This window comes from Lepisosteus platostomus, chromosome 12 (assembly GCF_059453375.1).
Source record: "Lepisosteus platostomus isolate fLepPlt1 chromosome 12, fLepPlt1.hap1, whole genome shotgun sequence".
Lineage (NCBI taxonomy): Eukaryota > Metazoa > Chordata > Actinopteri > Semionotiformes > Lepisosteidae > Lepisosteus > Lepisosteus platostomus.
In genome coordinates, this window is record NC_142622.1 from 43,580,466 (window position 1) to 43,601,590 (window position 21,125).

General features: G+C 42.0%; 3 protein-coding genes across 8 annotated transcripts in view; 2 read left to right on the plus strand and 1 right to left on the minus strand.

The window, feature by feature from the left end:
• The first annotated feature begins 723 nt into the window (after nt 1-723).
• Nucleotides 724-5,348, plus strand: LOC148651596 (gamma-glutamylcyclotransferase-like). Its single transcript, XM_088602128.1, has 4 exons — nt 724-1,078; nt 2,944-3,089; nt 3,753-3,885; nt 4,507-5,348. The coding sequence occupies exons 1-4, from the start codon at nt 968-970 to the stop codon at nt 4,630-4,632; spliced, it is 516 nt and encodes a 171-aa protein (XP_088458254.1). The 5' UTR covers nt 724-967; the 3' UTR covers nt 4,633-5,348.
• Nucleotides 5,349-5,978: 630 nt separating this feature from the next.
• Nucleotides 5,979-15,494, plus strand: nod1 (nucleotide-binding oligomerization domain containing 1). Of its 3 annotated transcripts, XM_088602116.1 has the most exons (13): nt 5,979-6,593; nt 7,070-7,320; nt 7,766-7,940; nt 8,620-10,417; nt 10,597-10,680; nt 10,959-11,042; nt 11,522-11,605; nt 11,704-11,787; nt 12,639-12,722; nt 13,084-13,167; nt 14,013-14,096; nt 14,316-14,426; nt 15,307-15,494. In XM_088602116.1, exons 2-12 carry the CDS (start codon nt 7,123-7,125, stop codon nt 14,386-14,388), a joined length of 2,832 nt encoding a protein of 943 aa, XP_088458242.1. In that variant the 5' UTR covers nt 5,979-6,593; nt 7,070-7,122; the 3' UTR covers nt 14,389-14,426; nt 15,307-15,494. The 3 variants fall into 3 exon arrangements, with proteins under 3 accessions (XP_088458242.1, XP_088458240.1, XP_088458241.1); XM_088602114.1 differs by having other exon boundaries at nt 14,316-15,494; XM_088602115.1 differs by having other exon boundaries at nt 5,979-6,397; nt 14,316-15,494.
• Nucleotides 15,495-16,166: 672 nt separating this feature from the next.
• znrf2b (zinc and ring finger 2b) overlaps nt 16,167-21,125 on the minus strand; it is a 46,635-nt gene continuing 41,676 nt past the window's right edge. For 2 of the 4 annotated variants that reach the window (XM_088602123.1, XM_088602121.1), the window contains 3 exons: nt 20,971-21,076; nt 20,621-20,698; nt 16,167-20,314 (listed from right to left, as the gene is read on the minus strand). In XM_088602123.1, the coding sequence (XP_088458249.1) occupies nt 20,641-20,698; nt 20,971-21,076 (164 nt within the window). In that variant the 3' untranslated portion in view covers nt 16,167-20,314; nt 20,621-20,640. Of the gene's footprint in view, nt 20,315-20,620; nt 20,699-20,970; nt 21,077-21,125 lie in introns of those variants that run through there. The other 2 variants (XM_088602125.1, XM_088602124.1) reach the window with 1 other exon arrangement.

The window sequence follows — 21,125 nt, forward strand, 5'->3', positions numbered from 1 at the left end:
GAAACAAGATATATTATTCATAGACCCATAGTAGTTAGGATAGTTCAGTTTTTGCTCACTCTTGTAAACGAAATGTTACCCTTAAACTGCAGGACTGCAAATTGCAATTGAATGGAAAAGAAAACAAACAAGAAACCAGCAAACTGTACACTTGGCTTGCATTTATTCAGTTACTGCCACAGCTGTGGAAACAGGTGTTCGAGGTTAATTAGAGATGCAGAGGCGCGCACACGGTGTTTGCTACCACGGATGGCGATGAGATTCACTCTCCTGGCAGCCGGCTTGTTCAGGGGCGCGTCGTGTTGTGGTGTCGTCATCAGAGGCGACGGAGCGAGTGTTAGAAGCGGGTCGCTGATTGGTGGATGGACATGGCACTATTGCGCGATCTCATTGGGCCAAAAGTATTGCAGTGTGATTTCCTGCGACCCGGCACTTGTCTTCTTATTAACTCTTTCTAGGTCTAGGTCAGATTCGAGGGGTTGAAGTATAGGGGTCGGATCGCTTGAAATAAATTTTCTCTGCTGCCAGATTTGCATACACTGCCATTCAGTGTCCACGGCTCGCTGTGGACGTCCCTATTAAATTGCGTTTGCCTCTATGTTCCCAAAAAGAAACGTGATTTTTTTTTAATGCAACGTGTTTGGATGTTGGCCTTCAAGGGTTAATTAATGAGTATCAGGTCAAAAATATATCTATACTGTCTAGGCTACAGACCAGGTAGTAAATCCACTCTATTATCTCAGGTGCTGTAGTTGCGCGGATAAGTTTCTGTGCGTCTTTTTCCGTTTGTAAGGAAAAAGAAAGGATTATTGGCACTTATTGTTCACGCAAAGCCCGCAATACTAATAATTTATCTTCGACAGCCGGTTGGAGAGGTATTTTACAGTGATTGTTTTTGAAAAGTTCGACTGTTTGACCTTGTCGACGTTAATGCTGCAGTGTGGAAAAAGCTATTATTAATCGGGTCATGACAAACAACGGGTACTTCTTGTACTTTGCTTACGGGAGTAATTTGCTGAAAGAAAGACTGCATCTAAAAAACCCGTCTGCAGTATTTCTCTGCAAGGGCAGGTTAAAGGTAAATTCTCAAAAGTTGCACTTTCCCTGTTCTGTTGTAAATTGTTGTTTAATTGTTGCATCGTGTAAAAAAAAAATTAAAGTCCGTTTCCGCCAGGCAGTAAAAAAAAACCGCGCTATGATATTTCGCAATTGCGACTTTATATCTCACAATTGCGATTTAAAATCTCAGAATTACGACTTCATATCTCGCAATTACGACTTAAAATCTCAGAATTACGACTTCATGTCTCGCAATTGCGTCTTCTTTATCTCAGAATTACGACTTTTTGTCTCACATTTGCGACTTCGAAATGCCCACATTTCATTGTCTGTCCCTTTGTTGTTGTAATGGATTCGGGTTCTAGGGCTTGTGCCCTCGCCGCTCCCACCCTAGTTCGTGCCTCCCTGCATGGGCTCGAACCCGGGTCCTGCCAGTTGAGCTAAAGACCTTCTGTAGCCCCGCCGGCCAGCATCCCTGTGTGCGCAGGGGAGGGCGGTGCCGTCACCGCACTGCAACCAGATCGTACAACCTGTATGTCGGCCGGTCCGTTACACTATAGTCATACATCGTACGGGATCATAGGGTCTATAGGCCTGAAGACGTCTTGTCAAGTGCCCTGATAAAAATCAAATCAATTACAGTAGTTTTTATGGAATCCCATTTCCGCCACCATAGTACCATGATGGAATAGTGGGACGGTGGGCTTTTAAAAAAAGTTTTAATTTAAACACCAGAAATACAAAAAAGGAGACAGAATATGAAAAAAAGATACAGAAATAGACACTTCACATCCAGAGGAATTATAAAAGCTGAAACTTGTACGTTTTACATATTTCCATTATGTATGTCTTGCCTTTTGATTCTTAAGTAAAAAAGGAATTGTACTTTAAAAGCATTAATAGAGGGAGCAGTATTAGACCATTTACTTTTGTGGATGAAGTATTTCGCCAAAATAATTAACAGATTAATAATAAGAACATATCCTTTATCCATATCAGATCCAAATACAAAATATGACAATCTTTAAATTTAACATTTACCTTTTAATGTTTAACAATAACATTTTGCAGATCTATCCAAAACACAATTTTGTATAAATGCAATTAACCAACAAACGTGACAAAGATTCCTTCTCATTATTACAAAATACACATAAGTCATCTTGTTCGTGTTTAAATCTAGAAAGTGTCAATTTAACAGGATAAAATCTATGAACGATCTTAAATGAAATTGCTTTAACTTTATTTGTAAGACAGCATCTATCAACAATTATCCAAACCAATTTCCAGTTTATATTGCTAAACATAGCATTCCAAAAGGAGACACAAGAAAAGTATAACGCCACAGTGGGCTTATTGTGCCAGATGAGCAACCTACTGTACGTTCATTGCTGGCGCCAGAAGTGATGTCAAAATTGTCACATGAAGGTGCAATTGTGAGATATAAAGTCGTAAATACGAGAAATAAAGTCGGAATTACGAGATTTCAAATCGTAATTCTGACATTTTAAGTCGCAATTGTGAGATATAAAGTCGTAAATACGAGAAATGGAGTCGAATTGACGAGATTTTAAGTCATAATTCTAACATTTTAAGTCGCAATTGCGAGAAATAAAGTAAACGGGCTTCCATATTTTTATTGTATAACTATTGTAGCCAAAAACAAAATCAGTGTAGAAGAGCAAGTGGTACAGACACCTTTCCAGTATTATTTCCATTTCCCTTTTTACTAAATATTTGACTGTGTGTCTGAAAATCAAAGTCCTGGTCCAGGTGTTTCACGGCGGGTGCAGGCATCATTGCGAAGCTCCCGCTATGTGGTTGCTCCCGTGGAAACGCTTGCACTGACTTCCTCTTGTACTAATGGAGATTCCTTTGATCTAGAACTACGCGTTAAAGTTTGGACTGAAGAAAGAGGCTGAAAACAATAGGTGGCACGGAGGCCTGGCGACTATTCAAGAAAGCCGAGGCGATGAAGTCTGGGGAGCTGTGTGGAAAATCGGGACTATCCATCTCCATAGTTTAGATGAGTACGTGTTTTTTTTTGTACCCCTAAAATACAGTAAACGCTATCACAAACCGAATGTCTTCAAGAAAAATATGTAGTCAATAATTATTAAAAACACATTCCTAGTGGAGATTGTCTATTAACTCTGCCTGATAAGAGCACCCTACTTCGTGTTAGCCACATTGTTAATAAGAAAGTTTCAGAAATAACATATTGTTACTGTCAGTCAATACTTTATATTTTCAGCTTTGTTTATTATTTAGCTCTGTGTTCTCTACAGTTTCTTTCAGCCTTGAAGCCTTTTATGCATTCTCAGGTGTAAATGTGGCAGGACTTGTTTCTGTGGCACAGCGGAGTGTAATTCATTTGAATAATTTTGCAGTACTTACAGGCAACAGGTCACTTGTGTTTTGCTAGTTTTTAGTCCTCATGGCATGATGTCAAGGTCAATATTCTCTGCTAGTCATTGCAAAAAACCAAGAGTTTAAATTTCTTTAATAACCTCTTTTCCTAAAAGTGAGAGGACTTTAGCTACAGTAGATTCGATGCAGTTCTGTTGAATGTGACAAACGCAACTGCTGTCAATCTCTTTCGAGTACCTGCCAAATGCGTGCACTTTGCAGGATAGGAATTCGAGTACAGCTTTACACGGTGCCATTATGCCATGCGTGTGTCTGTTCTGGAGACAGGAGCTGGTCAGTCTGCAGGTGTACAGCCCTGTTGAGGTGAAGGTGGAAGCAGAAGGAGGAGAGCTGCTTTGTCGCTCCTACCAGATGAATGACTTTGAGATCTGCCTTACCTCACCGCAGTACAAGCAGGTAAGAGACCACACTAGTAACCAATCTAAAGGAGGTTTTCAGGATGGATCTTTTTCTTCTGACTCCATTGGATGCACCAAAGAAAAATAAATACATTATTTAAAATCTGTTTCAATAAAGACATATGTTGTTTGTGTAATAAATAGTGTTACTGTATGTTTATACTAAGGCCTTGTATCTGGAAAAATCCAATTGCAACTGCAAGAACTTGTTTTATTTTTTATCATCCAAATGAAAACATTACACTCAGTTTGCTTCGCATGTTAATAATGTTTTTTTTTAATCTGAAGTCATATTACAAGCTGACAATCTTTTTTTAATTTATTGAACTGTGGAAACTCCACATAGAGCATAGTCTACTTCTGTGATTTAAGAGTTTAAGTGAGTTAGAGTTCATTAGAAATTTTGGATTGGAAGAAGTCTACACGGACAGTTACTCAGGACAGTTAGATTCTGCACATTCCTGGCTAACGGCTAATCAGGCCCCCCATAGCAATGAGAGCACTTTTGCCAATGAGCCAAATTAAATCTTGGGATACAGAATTTGCGATGACGCTGGGAATCAGTGTTTAATAGTCTGACCCTGTTTTGCCTCACCCACTCACTCCTGTTTTTCGGAAGGTTGTGTGCTCAGGAGCGAGACAGAGCGGCCTGCCTGACGACTACATCAACATGCTGGACTCCGTGGAGACCAATACGTACGACGGGGCCACGGTGCTGGATGACATCAGGGAATCACTGAAATAGTTTGTGTCGCTCATCACCATGGCTCAGTGCTCTGACCTGGAGGTTCTGGGCACTTGCTGTGCGCTCACTCCTTCGAGATGCACCGTCAATGTACACTTCTGGGCTCCCACTTTATTACCAACAGAAAACCCAGGACCTCCTGTATACTGAACACCAGAGCCAACTTGTCATCATGGACTCGTCTTAAAAAGATGCTGGTGAAATGAACCAGCCATGGGAACTGCAGCTGTCCAGTCACTTTCAGCACCTAGTGAAGACGCATCTCTGTAGATGTCACCTGTGACCTCTCACCCCCATACTGTACTTCAGCAGCACTTACTCTGTGTTCCACCAATGCTTTTAATTCTTAAACTGGTAATAAAGCGTGCTGATTGCACTAAGTACAAACAATGTGTACTTACATGCAAGCCCCTTTGCATTACTGTTTTTGCTATAGTGCATGTATATTATTTTAGTTTTTACTGTTATTTTCTTAAGTGAACCTCTTGTCCCTTAATTGTACCTATTGCACAATTGTTCCTTGTCTTAAAATTGCCGGGTTGCATAGTTGGCTACTGCAGACTACAGTGCAGTACTGCCTACAATATACCTGTGACACAATTTCCCTGTAGAAATGTCACACTCTTTTAATAATTCAGTTAAAAATTGCTAGATCAGTTGGAGAACTGAGAGATTGTTTCACCTTTTAAAATTTAATAAAACGGCAAAAGCAGAAATTTTGTTCGATGTTCAGTTTCTCTTTTTCTCTGTTTTTTACTAGTTGTAAAAACTAGTAGTTGTAGGAACTAGTTTTTCCCCTCGGAAGAGCCTGGTCGACAACTTCCATTCACTTGACATCTTGCGGTTTTTATGTTTAAGATTCTGTTTATTTCAGATTCCTGTAAATAGCTTCTTGCCTGGCTATCAAATCCACCTACAGGTCAGGTAGTATTCGCTTAGTCTACATTTAACTTTGTGCACATATTTCTCTAAAATTAATTAATAAAAATGAACACAATCTGGTGGGAATAATAAACATTGATAAATCATAACTTAATAACCATCAGATTAAAAAAAACTTGTATTGTTCTGAAAATGTGCATTTGTTACATGAAAACCAAGAACATTCTACAAGAATGGTTCATATAAATACAATTGTAATGTGGATACACATAGTATTCTACTTTTTAATCTGTTTTCATTCTTGTCGCTCGGTGGGATGCAGTACAATAAGTATCAGCGACAATCTCATTCTGCAGTTGACGAGATGTATTGTTTTCAGGGACCTACTGAACAACCTCAGAAAGAGGAGAAAATCAGCTTTGTCTCCCATCTAGCGGAGACCAAGCGAAATCGCAATTAGTCACTAACCCCGAGGTTTGTCTCACCCGTGGAAAGGAAATAATCCTTTTGTCACATACTGTACAGCGGGTTTTAGTTTTAATCTCAGTACTACCTGACATATTTAAGGAGGTGGTTTATTTTTTTCCCTTTATTTTTCTATAAACTATCTCCCCAGATTGTTTTTATTTCCTAATCCCAAATATCTCCTGCTAATTGTAAAAACTCCCTGCGGCGCACAGCTCCAGTAGCAGTAACGGCACAATTTAAGGACCTTCGTATTTCACTTTCGCTTGCTTGTTAGGAACGTGTACCAGGCTGTAGTGTTGTTCTTGGGGCGGTGGTGGACGACTTTCCCTAAAATACTTAATACGCCACATCGCCATTTCCTTGTCCGGACGAATGCAGATCTGGAGACAGCCAAAGAGCGAGTCGCCGAAGTCACGTATGTAACGCAGAAAGGGTCAAAGAAGCGTTAAAGTCTCGGTTACTACTGTTTCTGCCGGCCTGGCGGATTAAGGCGGGGGCCGGAGTAATGTAGCTGGAGGTGTTCCTAAATTCTGCTGATAATCACAACTGGGTTTTCACTTCCTCACTTGAGTGAAGTTAGTTGTTATAGGTCCTTGTCTACGTGATATCCGGTAAGTGCCTATTTTTTACATTACTATTAAATATTCCATTATTATTGTGAGGGGGGGAAAAAGGCTTTGACTGAATGCATCAAAACACAACGCGACCAGCAGTTTCGTTTTCCATTCGCACTTGAACTGCGTGGTATTTCGTCCTGTCTCACTGGACGCAGTTCTGTGGTTAAAAGGGGTATCAGCAGAACGGGTGAAACTTATCGGAAATGTTTGAAGGACTAGTCTCTGTTTGGGCCCTGGAGTCCTTTAAGTCCAGGTCTTAAAACAAGGAAGAGTTTAGGCTAGTGATTTAACCATTGAGGACATCAAACTCATTTCACGCAGCAAAAACAATCTGTCAGTTACACCACGAGCGAGTGCTGCACCCTTTTATAATAATACCTCAGTGAAAATAATTTTCCGATTCTGACGCATGGTGCTGACATCCAGTTTTCCCCCTTAAGGTAGTCACTGTTCTCCACGTGTTGTTACAGCTGCCGTCGCCCGGTTTTAAAATCGCTGCCCCCCGAAACATGGTCTTTGACAAATGGGAACTCAGGACTGCTCTGCTGCAGAGAGGCCCGGTAACGGCGTGAATACCATTAGACTCCTCACAGTGCACCGGGAGACACTTGTCAGTCATATTAAGAACACGCAGTGCGTCCTAGACAACCTGCTCAGCAGTGGCTTCTTCTGCACCGAAGATGCAGAGATTATATCGCGCTTCTCTACTAAAACCGACCAGGTAGGCTACTGCTTTCTTTCTAATCTCTAATGCCATCCGTAAATGTAAGGTACAAACCATGAAACGCATGACTTTGCATTACAGTACTAAGTTTCTATTCAAGCCAGTTAATGCATGCTTCAGATACCCCCTGTATTTTAAATGATGTTGCTCATTCAGGCCAGTTTGTCTGATTTTTATTTTATTTTATTTTATTTTATTGGGCATCTCCAGTAAAAATAAACCTGCCAGTATCTATACAGTAGAAAAAAAAAACATTCTGCTCTGGATTATGAGTGGAGAATGTATAGTTTTTAAACCCATGTGCTCGGAGAAAATGTTAAATTCAGCCTCAAAGATATGGCAGAAAATACATTTTTAATAACGCATTAGTCCAGATTTCTCAATGACTCTCACAAATACCTGTATTTAACTGTTAATTAAAACTCAATTCATGTCTTGCCAGGTTCGTAAAATTTTGGAATTGGTGCAGAGCAAAGGAGAAGAGGCGTCTCAGTACTTTGTGCATGTTCTGCATGAGGCCTATGATGCCTATATAGACCTAAGGCCTTGGTTTAAAGAGATTCAGTATCAACCCTCTGACTCTGTTAAGGAACTACCAGTGGTCAACACTGATCCAGGTAAATATTAGGGTAACTAATAAAGGAACACTTAATTAGATGTTGAGATTTTTGGTTTGTGTTTGCAATTGAATAATTTACAGTGCCTGCAGGAATCCTATGTCTAGTTTTCGAGCTGGCTGTAATACGGAGCACACTGGCTGTTTGTAGCTGCCCCTGCATCAGGACTAAGATTGATAATTGGCAACTGAAAACAGTTGAATTCTTTGATTGGGGAACCTTATAACTAAACAACAAAAGTTAAGGAAGTTAGTTTCCTTATCATTTCGAATGTGTGTTGAATACACATTTAAGGTGGTCGTGGTTTAATTAAAGGTGAAAATGAACTGTGGTGGTAGAAGTAACTAGACATACATGTTCAGTGAGCGGGAGCAGGTTGGACAGCAGTATTTGATATCTAAGGTGTGGAAGTTAAAGATACTTGTTTCCCTCTCTTTAGGATTAACGCTCTTTTCTTACTGGCTCAAGGGCAACTTTCTAGCACTAGGTCTGTCTCTGTCTGGACCTGGGTTGAGAAAAATATTTTTTTGTCTCGGCTAAGATTCCTTCCCATTTCTTTTACCAAGTTCCAGCAATGTCCAGCTTGTAGATACCTGCTTCAACACCTAGAAGTAGAGTTTTCAGTTCACGTTTATGTTTGGATTGATGGAGTTTAAGTTTTTTTGGTTAATTTCTTTAGTAAGCAAGTACTGCAAGAAGCTTCGCCATGAGCTGGAACAGGACACCAAGTTCATCACCTCCTACGCACAGAAAGAGGAGACGCTGCTGGATGAGATGTACACGGACACCGTGATGGAGCTGCTGAACGAGCGCAATGAGAACTTGGGTCACCTGGACGGCCTAGAACAGCTGTTCAGTGACTGGGGGGTCTTCAACCAGCTTGCAGAGACCATCTTGGTCCTGGGAGATGCTGGTGTAGGGAAGTCCATCCTGCTGCAGAAGCTGCAGAATTTGTGGTCCACGAGGCAGCTGAACATCCAGGCGAAATTCTTCTTTAAGTTCCGGTGCAGGATGTTCAGCGCCTTCAAGGAGACCGATGAGATTTCCTTGAAGGACCTCCTCTTCAAGTACAACTGCTACCCGGACCAGGATCCGGACGAGGAGGTTTTCCGGTACGTCGTGCTGCATCCGGAGACCGTGCTCTTCACCTTTGATGGCTTTGACGAGATCCACGCCGACATTGACACGAGGAACATTCCAGAGGTCTGCTCACCCGAGGAGAAGACCCACCCACTCCTGCTGCTCATGAACCTGCTCAGTGGGAGGCTGCTGAAGGGCTGCAGGAAGGTTTTGACAGCGCGCACAGGCACGGAGATCCAGAACAAGGTGGTCAGGAAGAAGGTCCTTCTTAAAGGGTTTTCCCCAGAGAGCCTGCGGAGGTACACTGCTCTGCACTTCCAAGAGAGGGATTATCAGGCTTTAGTTAATACCCAGCTGGACGCCAACCCTCATCTCTGCAGCTTGTGCTCTGTGCCCTTGTTCTGCTGGATTATCTTCAAAAGCTTCAAACACTTCCAGTCCATTTATGACGATTTTGAGCTGCCCAACGTCTACATCACCCTGACCAACGTGTTCATGCTCATGGCGGAGGTGTTCCTCAGTCGCCCCTCCAGCCCCAGCTTGCTGAAGAAAAGCAGCAGGTGTCAAGCCGATACTTTCAGGACCGGGAGGGAGACTCTGATGGCTTTCGGCAAGCTGGCCAATCTTGGCATGGAGAAAACTGGCTTCATGTTCAATCACGATGAGGTGTCGTCCTGCGGCCTGACGGAGAAGGAGCTGCAGCTGGGATTTCTGAGGCCTGCCAGTCACTATGATGGCAGTGGGAACCTGTCAACCTTTGAGTTTCTTCATGTCACCCTTCAGTCTTTTTTTGCAGCTTTTTTGCTGGTGCAGGATGAAAACATAGGCTCTGTGGGTATTCTGAAATTCTTTACTGAATGCGAATATAGAAAAACGACACATTTTTGCACCTGCCTTGGAGGCTCCAAACCTTCTACGAAAGATCCCTTCCAGGACAACGAGCATTTGCAGTTCACTAACCTGTTCCTGTGTGGACTTCTGTCCAAGTCAAATGTCAGCCTGTTGGAGCACCTGGTGTCCCCAAAGTCATTGAAGAAGAAACGAGAAGTCCTTAAGTCCTATTTATCTGACAGCGTGAAAGCTCACTTGAAAAATGTGCCTCGGTTCAAGTCTGAGGAGGAAGGGAGCAAAATACACGTTATGCCCAACTTCATTTGGATGTTAAGATGCATTTATGAGACCCAGAGTGAAGAGATCGCCAAACTCACTGCCAGTGGAATCTCAGCTAGTCACATCAAGCTGACTTTCTGCAATATCTACTCGGCAGATTGCAGTGCACTGAACTTTGTTCTGCACCATTACAAGAAACATATCGGTGTTGACCTGGACAACAACAATGTCAGTGACTATGGTGTGAAAGAGCTGAAGGCATGTTTCCATAAACTGACAGTAATAAGGTAAGGGATATACAGCGAAACTGTTGTTGGTTGGTGGGTTTGTTTACGAAGATGAAGTAAAATGTGTTTTGAAGTGAACTTGGAGGGTGTCTGGCAAGTATCGTGATTAGTAACTTTGTAACTCTGTTTTCCTAAGTAAAAGTTATTTTTTGGTGTATTAAGATGTTTGTGCTTTTCAGATTGTCTGTCAATCAGATCACAGATTGCAGTATGGAAGTCCTAGCGGAAGAACTGATAAAGTACAAGATAATCAGGGTGCTGGGGTAAGTAGTTTGTAAAAATGTTTTGCCAATTAAATGAGTAATGTTTAAGTTAATGCATCCTTAATCACATCCTGTCTGGATTTTAAAAGTGGGTATGAAACTGTTCAGTCTTCCCGATCAGTATAAAGTATTATCTGCTAATCCATGCATGGACTGACTTAGATGCAGGAAGTCCTCTTCTGGCAGGATGTCAGTCATTTGGAGGAACTGCCCCCCATATCAGTTAAGACGCTCTGTTGGTACTTGATAGTATTTGATCTAATTCTGCTTCGTTTCAGACTGTACAAGAATCAGTTAACTGATGTTGGAGCCAAACTGGTTGCTCAGATCATTGAAGAATGCCCAAGTCTCAGAACTGTAAAGTAGGTCCCATACATTAGAAGTTTTCCTTTGGTAACACGATTTGTATTATGTGGATTTCCGTGTGTACTGCATGTCGTCCTTGTTGTACAAGATTGGATAGAGCTCAGGCCACCCAGCTTGAATACTTGCTGGCCTTTTTTCTGTTGCAAAAAGTAACTACATATTGTATTTGGTCCTCATGTTTCTTCTTTTGATACATAAGAAATAGGAAGAAATGGTTACAAATGAAAGGAAGGCCACCCAGCCCGTTTGGTAGTTAGTAGCTAATTGATCTAAGGATCTTATCCAGCTGTTTCTTGAGGAAAGCCAGGCTTCAAGCACATTGTGCGTGGCTTGTTCAAACTCTGATTAACGTGTGGCTAACCAGGAGAAAAATGGCACTTTACCATTTCAGAAGGATTCCTAGATTTCTGGATTTCTGTAAACACTGTTAAAACTTTCTTTTCCTGTGGTAAAAAATTGAATTTTTGTTTCTCAGAATCGGGTGCAACAAGATTACGAGCAAAGGTGGAAGATACTTGGCCGATGCAATTCAGAAAAGCAGAACTATCTTTGAAGTTGGGTAAGACTTACTGCGCGTTTAGAAACCACATGGACTTCGAACCCGTTCCGGCCTCCTCAGGTATGACCATGACCTGTGCTGTTCTTCCATGTCGGTAGGATGTGGGGAAACACCATCGGGGACGAAGGAGCGAAGGCCTTTGCCGAAGCCCTGAAGAATCACCCCAGTCTGACAAACCTCAGGTAGGAGCATCTGAGCGTCTCGAGAAGCTGCTCTGGACTGCAGTGCTGTCTGAGCTGGTTTAGAACATGTGCTCGAATTACAGAAGCGTCTGTATTTCCTGAAGGCAGGCTATAGGAAAGGGCAGATAATAGATAGAACAGGCTGGTGACGGAATCGTCGTGTTGGAAGTGTGTGAGGTAGCAGTCTACAACACTATATTTCGTAAAGAATAATTTGAGATTTTTTTCCGTGATACTCTGGACCTCACCACTGCCCGTTTGCTTGATTTTTGGCATCTGAATCTCCGGAATTTTTCCACTTTGCCCACGTCCGCTCGAAGAGCTGCTGGCGCTGTCCCCCGTGGCTGGTCGCACAGAGTCCGCAGGGGAGCGAGCAGTGGTCGGAGGCGAGCTGCAGCTCTCACCGAGAGCCGGTCATGCCGGCGGCTGACTGGACAGTTGTAGTGGTTGCCATTGTGCCGCCAACTGCATCAGGCCTTTTGTCTCGTCCTGCTGCGTGGGGAATTGGGGCTGGAGTTGTCTAAGGGGACAGTCCTCAACTGGCGATGTCTAGACTGGCTTTACTGTTTGAGCCCCCAGAGTGTCTACAGATGTATGATGATAGAATTTCTTAACATCCTTGTGTAAAAATATAGATCTCTTCTGAAACACTAGCCACTTTTAACAGGTTGCATTTACGGAGGAATACAGGTGTTGTGACATGAACGTCGCAAACGTTTCCATGTGTGCTCTGGTTGGTCATTTGCAGAAATAAAACAGACCCTTAAGAGACCTCCTCTTAAATGTAATGTTGGCAGGTTATTTAGCCCAGATAAGCACCTGTCTAAAATGTTTCTTATTTTGTCTTGAAGCCTCTCTGCCAACGGCATCTCCACTGAAGGAGGAAAGAGTCTGGCTGCTGCACTGAGAGAGAACACATCTGTCCATATTTTTTGGTAAAATACACACCTTTTCTCTAGTTACAAATCTGATTGCAGATTCATGTGTTTTGAGGCAAAGATAGAAACAGTACAAAGTCACTACTAATTAGCATACTATTTTTTCCAGATAATTTTGTTCTAGTGAATGAGTTTGAGTTAATTTTCCTGAATCCTCCAGACTTTTGTCCAGCTTATTGAACTCCTGCATAGTGCAATTAAATGTGCAGTACAATTTACCTATGTTTTAAGGAGGTTCTCATTTTCAGTACACCTGTGATGAACAACTGTAAATCACACATTTCCCTGCAAAAAGAACCTTAGGGAAGTTTGACTTCTGTGGTCAAAGAAGAGTTTCCTGTGGCTCTTTGTCCCTCAGGCTGGTTCAGAATGAGTTCAATGATGAAGTTGCTGGATGCTTTGCAGAAACAGTCCGAGTCAACGCTGGGTTAACCCATCTGTGGTAAGTGCAACTTCAAAGGGCCCAGCCAACATACAGGCCTGCAGTCTGTGAGTGAGCTAGCCTCTTGTTCCAGGCTCAAAAAGGAAGTATGAGTAATGATGTGATATTTTGTGTTGCTCAAGAAGGCTTTTTTTAAGACATGTAGGGTAATACAGCACTTTGCAGGCATTTGAAATGGTCATTCTTCTTTTTGCTGTATCTGTAATTGAGCTTTGGGTCATTCGATTGCAATGGAGATTATTGTTCATGTACAGTATGTGATCAGATATGTTTCATTTTATACTTTTAATTTCCCCGCTCAGTCGATTTTGGGAATTTAATATTATTTGTGCTGGTGCTGTAATTAGCCTTGGCACACTTGAAGACGGTACCCTTATTGTTTCTCCAGGAGATCAGTTTTTGTCCAGATGTAGCTAGCAGCTGTCACGCTGTTGGATACTGTTGTTAGGAGGCTGGTTTCAGATGAGAATCTAATTATGAAATCACAAGATACTTGCCATGTGTTACTTGCCATAATTGAAAAGCAGTTGATATATTTTTCCAAAACCCTTATAACCAATTTCCTGTCTAGCACATCAAAAGAGATCTTATATAGCTTATACTCAATATTAAAAACAAATGCAAAAAATATAAACAAGTGTAATTGTAAAATTGTACAATGTAATTTGTAAAATTTGGAACTATTTGTGGTGTAGTAAAATTGATAAAATAATTGGAATAGTTAATATTACTTTCAGGTCACATATCGTGTTACCCTGGAAATATGTTTCCTTACACACTGTCATCTTGTACTCTGTCATCTGTTCGTTTTCAAGATGGACGTCTGTCAATATCTCTGTTTCCAGGTTAATCGAAAACAAGATCACAGCTAAAGGGGCAAAACTGCTAGCGGACGCTCTGCCTCAGAACGGATCGCTTAAGGAGATCTGGTAAGATTTAGACATGCGTCTCCGCTTGTCGCGCTGGAGTGAAAACTGTTAAATCGCCTGGCCTTGCGTGCAGAGGCAGGCCCGCCGCAGGTTCAGCTGGAACCCAGGCCAGAGAAGTTGTAAAGACGGCCAAGGCCACCTGTTGCCCCCCTGCTACAGCGCAGATCGTGCAGGGCGGCTCAGTTCCCTCTTCTCATCTTCCTGCTTCTTTCGTAACAGCCTGAAAGCAAACCTCCTTTCCAAAGAGGAAGAAGCGGCTTTCGGCCACGAGCCGCGGCTGATGTTCTGCTGACGAAGACCCGGCCCGGTGACGTGACCTCACCTCACCGCGTGAGCCTGGTTTGATTGCGTAGTCAAAGCACATGTGGTATTAATAGATACCGTGGAAGGGCCGCAGTGGGCTGGGTCGTTCCGGAGTGCTGTTGCAGTGGCGCAGGCTGTGCCTCATGCTGTGGCAGCTTTGGGAAGACACTTTCCCCAAAAGAAATGGATTAAAAAAACCATTAGGGGGTAGATTTCGTCACTATCCCTCAGACGATTTCTTTTTGTAACCTTCATGCTACTGCTTAAAAGTTGCTTAAAACAGTTGAATGCAACCTGTTGTTTTCAGCCATGTTAGATCATTTGTACGTTTGTTAGAACAGGAATTATCTGGCCATCTTGGTAGCAGTGCAAGGAAGTGTTTCGCATCTGTGTGATAAATGTGCACTCCCTTATTCCCTTCTGTGACACTTTGTATTGTGGTGTAACAGTTCTTACTCCTAGTCCGAGGCACTAAACTGCAGTAAAACTGCATTGCAGAGCTTTGTAGCACTTTGAGCTCGTTATTTTAAATGTTTACCGATTAAAGGTCTTGTCAATGAGAATTTTAATTTTACGGCTCATCAATGAGTTTATAATGGTACACAACAGCCTGTTTTAATTGGCAAGGCATTGACCACTGTTGCTTACATTTTAAATAAGTTTGTTAATTGCTCAAGAGGTATTGTTCTGCAAGAGAACAATTCCAGGCTCAGGTAATGATTTCTTAAAATATCAGGCGCCCAGTATTTGTTTCGAGTTTTTAAATTTGTTAAGGGAGTTGAGAATCGGCATAGATATCTAGTCAAAAAGACATTTTGATGCATGTAAGCCCAAGCCACCTCTATGCCCTACTGTGATGAAAAAAGTCTGGTTGCTGTTAGCGTGAAGGTGGTGGTTTCTTATGCAGGACTTGCCCAGCGTTCCCCTTCAGCAGGCAGCAGAGCGGAAAGCAGCTCTGCGAGAAACAGGCCATGTCCACAAAGACTGACCCTGGACAGTCGCAGAAGGCCGAGAACTTTTGTCTCCACAGTGTTGTTCTCTGTCAACATTTTCTTTCACTTTTCAGACAAAGGAAAATAAAAATCTAATCCACTACACTGTGTCCCTCCCTGTCCCTAAAGTCCCTGTATGTTTTGTTTAATTGCGGGGAAGAGGAAACTTTCGAGACGTTCTGTGTACACTCTTGATTTGAAATTCAATAGTAGCAGCCTGTGTTGTCATCAGTCTTTTATCTTGTGACTGGGGGGGGGGCATTGATTTTGGACGAGAAGGGTGGGATGGGCGTCAAGCCGAAGAGCTCCTAGTCCTTGCGCAATCACACTGACACATCACGTCCTCGTATACAGCAACGCCCCCTTTGTGTTCCATTGAACCATTAAACATCAGCAGCAATCATGAAGCAGCATTCTGGGACAGCAGGAAAGACCAGTCTTGCACGTACAGTTCTAACCTGTTGCTTTCAAAGTCACTTCCGTAGTAAAACCTTTCTGGATCTGCCGTCCACATGCTGCTTTACTGCAGACTCGGACCCACTGATCCAGGGCCGCGGCTTCGCAGTGACCGCTGTCTTTTGAAGGTGCGATATAGAAACCTGGTTTCGCACCTGTCAACAATACAACAACATCAGGGACAGAAGTATGTGACAGGTTGACTAAGCAGAAGGTCAAGTAAGTCCCTTAGTCTCAAAATGAAACGGAGAAAATCCGTATTTTGTGTTAAATGTTTTTTTTTTCTTACTCATCTGTTCCACTAAAAATACATTCAAGGTGAAAGGTGCTTGAAAAGATTTTATTTCACATTTATGTACATATTTTACATGAATGGAATGTTATTACACATACACCCTTAAATCATTAAAAAAATATACCATGATCATCAGCTTGTCGAAGAAGTACCACAGTGCTACATAACCAGAATATTCTCTTTCAACCGGTTTAATTACAAAATGTACAAGAGCTTATTTCATGTCAGCTGCTCCAAATTGGTGACAGAGCATTTAACACTTCTTCTTGATTACAGAAAGACACAGTATTTGCCTTAATTTGTTTTGAATTATCCAGCTGGTGTCACTCATTGTTTTGTATCAAATCAGTAAAATGTGTTGCATTACCTATGAATATAATGTTAATAAAAGGAGTTCATGTTTTAAAGCCCCATAGCTTTTAATTACTCACACAACCTGCATTTATTCTGTTTTTCTGTGTGGTGAATACACTGTTAATTGGAAGCTCGCCTTTCGCAAACTGTATTCACGTGGGCTCAGGTATGGCAATTTTAGCATAAGCAGCAAATAAAAATATTTACAATTAACAATGATGAAAAACATTGAAAAAATAAGTATTTACTGGGGGGAAAAAAGTAAAATGATTGTAACCTTGATAAATTCCAGCAAAGGTTCTTGGATGACCCCTTTTCGATCTATTAAAGCAGAACTAAACAACCTTACAGAACAAGCCAGGAGTGCCCCTGTCCAGTCCTAAAGTATTACTCTCTAGTATCTTCTTTCAAAAATTAATTTATAAATTATTAATATAATATATTTATAACATTAATGAAATATGACAATGTTTCTCTGGAGCAGGTCAGAATCTTCACTGAGAATTTCATGGCATCACTGGACTCATGTCCAGCAGGCTTTCGGCCAATACCCTAGTAGAGTTGTGACATAAATCACTGGCTTCACAAGATGAAATGAAAATCCCCTTGGCACTGCGGGGAAATGGGACTGGCCCTCAGGTGAAGACAGTGAAAAGACACAAGGGAGTCTGGCTGTAGCTGGTAACGTTGCCTCCGTTTAACCTGACTGCAAGCCTTTCTATGCGAGACAGAACAGCTGGGCTGCTCGTTTTTAAAACATGAATTCTCATTCTTATGCAGTGAGAAGACAAAAATCTGGCATCAATTTTTCTAAACACCTCGTAAATTAACTGTTCTCTCTATATAAAAAAAAAACGTAAATCACAAGTATAAGATGTTGATCTTATGTCGGTTTCACTTTGATATTACAACACTATTTCTTTTGAGATTGGTGGACTGTTAAAAATATCAGTGTCTCTGACGATACAATAGTGCAAGCTAGAAATCAGAATCCCATAAACTTCAAGAAGTTGTTTATTTCAGCCTTTTTTGGTATCGTGTTTAATATCATCTTGTCAATCCCTTTGACAACCAATGGTCTGGAATAGCATGTCTCCTTACTCTTATTAGAAACGTTAAGCAATAAAGATGTCTCGCATCCCAGCATCTTACAGGTTCCAAAGCTTTAGTGACATTCACTGCGTCCTTACCAGCCATTAACTCTTTATTTTTACCATTTGTGAATTACTTTCAGATTAACACCGAATGGGCTTTGCTTGGCATATCACAGCACTTCAATGGCTTCAGAAGGGTTGATACAGCAAAGTACTCGGAAGGCCTCCAGTTTTAGCTGAAAGCTGATACGGGCTGCAATCATCCCCAGTAAACTGCAACAAGACTGGGATGTTTAAGGGAGGAGGAATGTAATGTGTGAATGTGTTACATTTGTTTTGCTGGTACTGCAGTTGCTGCTGAAGCTTATCCATTGGCAAATTAGTGGATGAAAACTGCCACATTTTCAATTCAAACCAGACTTTCACCACTGTACCTTCATATTGAAATTGTTTGACGGAAGACAGTCACATCTAAAGCATTAGGACCACAGCTGAACTCCCAGTGAGCTACAGACTTACAGCTCGTGAATGGCCAGTAGCGTCCCTTGTTTTTTTGATTTTGCATGCTGTCATTCAGCACGCTGGGTGTGTGAACAATTCACTCACATTCACAGAGATGCTGCACAGATCGTGGCTCTCAAGCAGGATCAAACCCGAGAGAAAAACAACTTCAGGCCTTTGCAAACAGACCCATGAAAAAGCACAGGCTGTTGCTCCTGCACCTTCTACAGTATTTTACAGATGAGCTTAAAGGGGAGAAAGCACTCCACAGAAATACGTTTCTGAATCATTTAAAGGACTTACAACTCTTTGTGCTGTTTTTAATGCACAATCTTTTTCTTTCCTCATTTCTTATGTGCACGCCGGTGTCATGTCAGAAGTATGATCTGAACACATTTCGAAGGTATGAACTGAACTTTTTCTCTGTGACAGCAAAGTAAGTTTTTTAATTAAAGTTTCCTTCTATGGCAGTAATCTGAAAGCCTATTCTAAGGAGCACAGAGCATGGCACAGACACTGAACAGGTTCACTAAGGCAGGTCTCCACTGCGATTGAATTCAGTGTGCCATTGTTCTCAAGAAAATCCTAGAGGACGCGTACACACTAATTATGCACTTTGTAAAGCAGGACATCATCTTCTCTAATCAATATTCAACTGCGTGTGCACATAAACCTCAATTTTCTTTAGCACGGATATTTTTAGAAAGGAGCACCTCTGCAGCCAGAAATTACTCATAATTGTGTGGTTGTGCAAAATGTACAGACATTACGTAATTTCGACATTAAAAGATGATTAAGAACAACAGTAAGAATGATGTTATTAGCAATATAGAGGCAAGAATATGTACAATTATCCCTGTACTTATCCCTGGATTTAGTTCAGGATCAGCTGAGCTTCATGTCCCAAACTAATAATGCTACCCTCTACGACGACCAACATTCCAGGCATACATCAAGAGCATCAGCTTTCTCTACGCATTCAGGTTACTTTGCTGCTCCCACCCCTGAAGCAGCCGAAAGACCTAAAGAAAGCACACAGCAAAGTTCGCCTCCTCCTCCCCCAGCTGCAAGAGACACACACTTTCTGCAGGGTCTGGCCCAGGTGGCTGCAGCCCAACGTTTGTCGTGTCGAAAATGCTCAGCCACATTCATAGTGGCCGCACTGCTCACAAGGGACGTGGCCCTGAAATCTAACCCACCCACCACCCAAGCCAGACCTGACGGACGCGCGGGGTTTCAGCCTCCTCGGCCTGTAGCATCCTGACCTTTTCCATGGAATGGGGCTCTTCGGCAGCGACCGGCCCCTTCGGTCTGACTGAGAAGGCACTGGTATACAGTTAGAAAGGAGGTGGCTCCAAAATGAAGAGCTGTCCCATCGTACAATCAGCCAGCCGATTAAATCAGCCCAGCAAGCAGAGGATTTGGATCCGTTGTCTGATAAAGCACTGGAAAAGAGTGGAGAACCATCTTCCTCCGCCTCATGGAGAAGACTGTGCCCTTGAAAGGCAGAGAGGAAGCTACTGAACTTTCCCCTAGCACTTGAACATCAGTGAACAACAGGGCAGAGTATAATGCATTTGAGCTGCATAGGAGTGTCAGAGTGTTTGCAAAGTGTGCTTGGAGATACAGAAGAGTGAGAGTGCAGACTTCTGTATATCCACAAAGCACACAGATGATATGTACATATTAAGGTGGGGTGGCTCATTTTTATCAGCAAAATCCCACAAAGTTATTACTGATCTGCATTTCTCAAGGATCAGGAGCGACTCCATTCTGATCTGACGATGAGGAATAACTTTGATCAGCCATAACAAAACACGTGTCGCACAGTCTGGAAGGAAGATTTTGTTTTGTTTTAAAAAAGTGAAATTTAAGGTAAAAGCCCGCCATGACAGCAACCTATAAAATATCACTGTGCGTCTGTGGAAAGAATTTTAAATCCTTGAAGTCTTTTATACAGACAACAAATGTGTGCAAACAAATGCATAAATATACAAATCTGAATCCCTGAAGACTGATTTACTGTTTTGGCACACCAAAGTGCTGTGACAACTGGCTCAAAGAGGGGAGGATGCTGTTTTTCTGGGAGGTGAGGATCCGTGTGCGTTCCGTCCAGCCAGAGGCAGGCGCTGGCAATGGTACTGGCATCTTCATGAACAAAATGAGCTCTGCAGTCTGCTCGTCTCAGAGCAGACCTCTTTCCTTAAGAGGGGAGTCGGAAACCTACATGAAAAAGACGATGTTTTAAGTTTATATTTTTCCTTTAACCAGGATCATTTTCCATGTTTCATAACCATGAATTCGGTTCCAGGAATAGGTTCTGCTTCAGAACTACAGTACTTACAGTTGAAAACTTTAATCAAATTGCCAGCTTACAATATTTAACCAAGGTAACTAAAAATAAACACAGCATTAAATGGACATTTTATTTATTCAAGTAGTATCTCACAATATCAATGCCTACAGAACTATTCACGCACGCAAGAAGCAACATACAAACAGCATGCTGTAATAATACTGAGCCTTTACCTGTGCAAAAAGTAAATTCTTTAATCTGAAGGGTGTTCTGGACACGACCTGTTCACCTCGAACCATTCATCTATACAGCTAGGGGAGACAAGAAAAATCATAATGTAACTCACAAACAGCGTGCACTCCTAGACATAAATTGGTCAAAATAATTTTTAAAAAATAGACAAATATACTGGAGAAAACAAAATATTTTCTAACTCTGAAACTGCAGCATGCAGTAGTGAAAATATAGTAAACAATTAGGTGTGAACAGAGCGAACCTTTCTACTAAACCAACGGGTTTGGCCCCAGATTTCCAGAGCGAGCCCGAGCGAGACGGGGAATATGAACAGACCGCCTGTCCTCACCCCTTGTGGTAGATGCACAGACAGGTCAGGCGAGCGATGGTGTCTCCTTGGACCAGCTCCTCCAGGCATATCGCACACTCCCCTGCATCTTTCGTCAGTACGTCCTCTGAAGGAAAAGAGCACAAGGCAGCTTGAGAAATAAAGGGGAGAGTTAT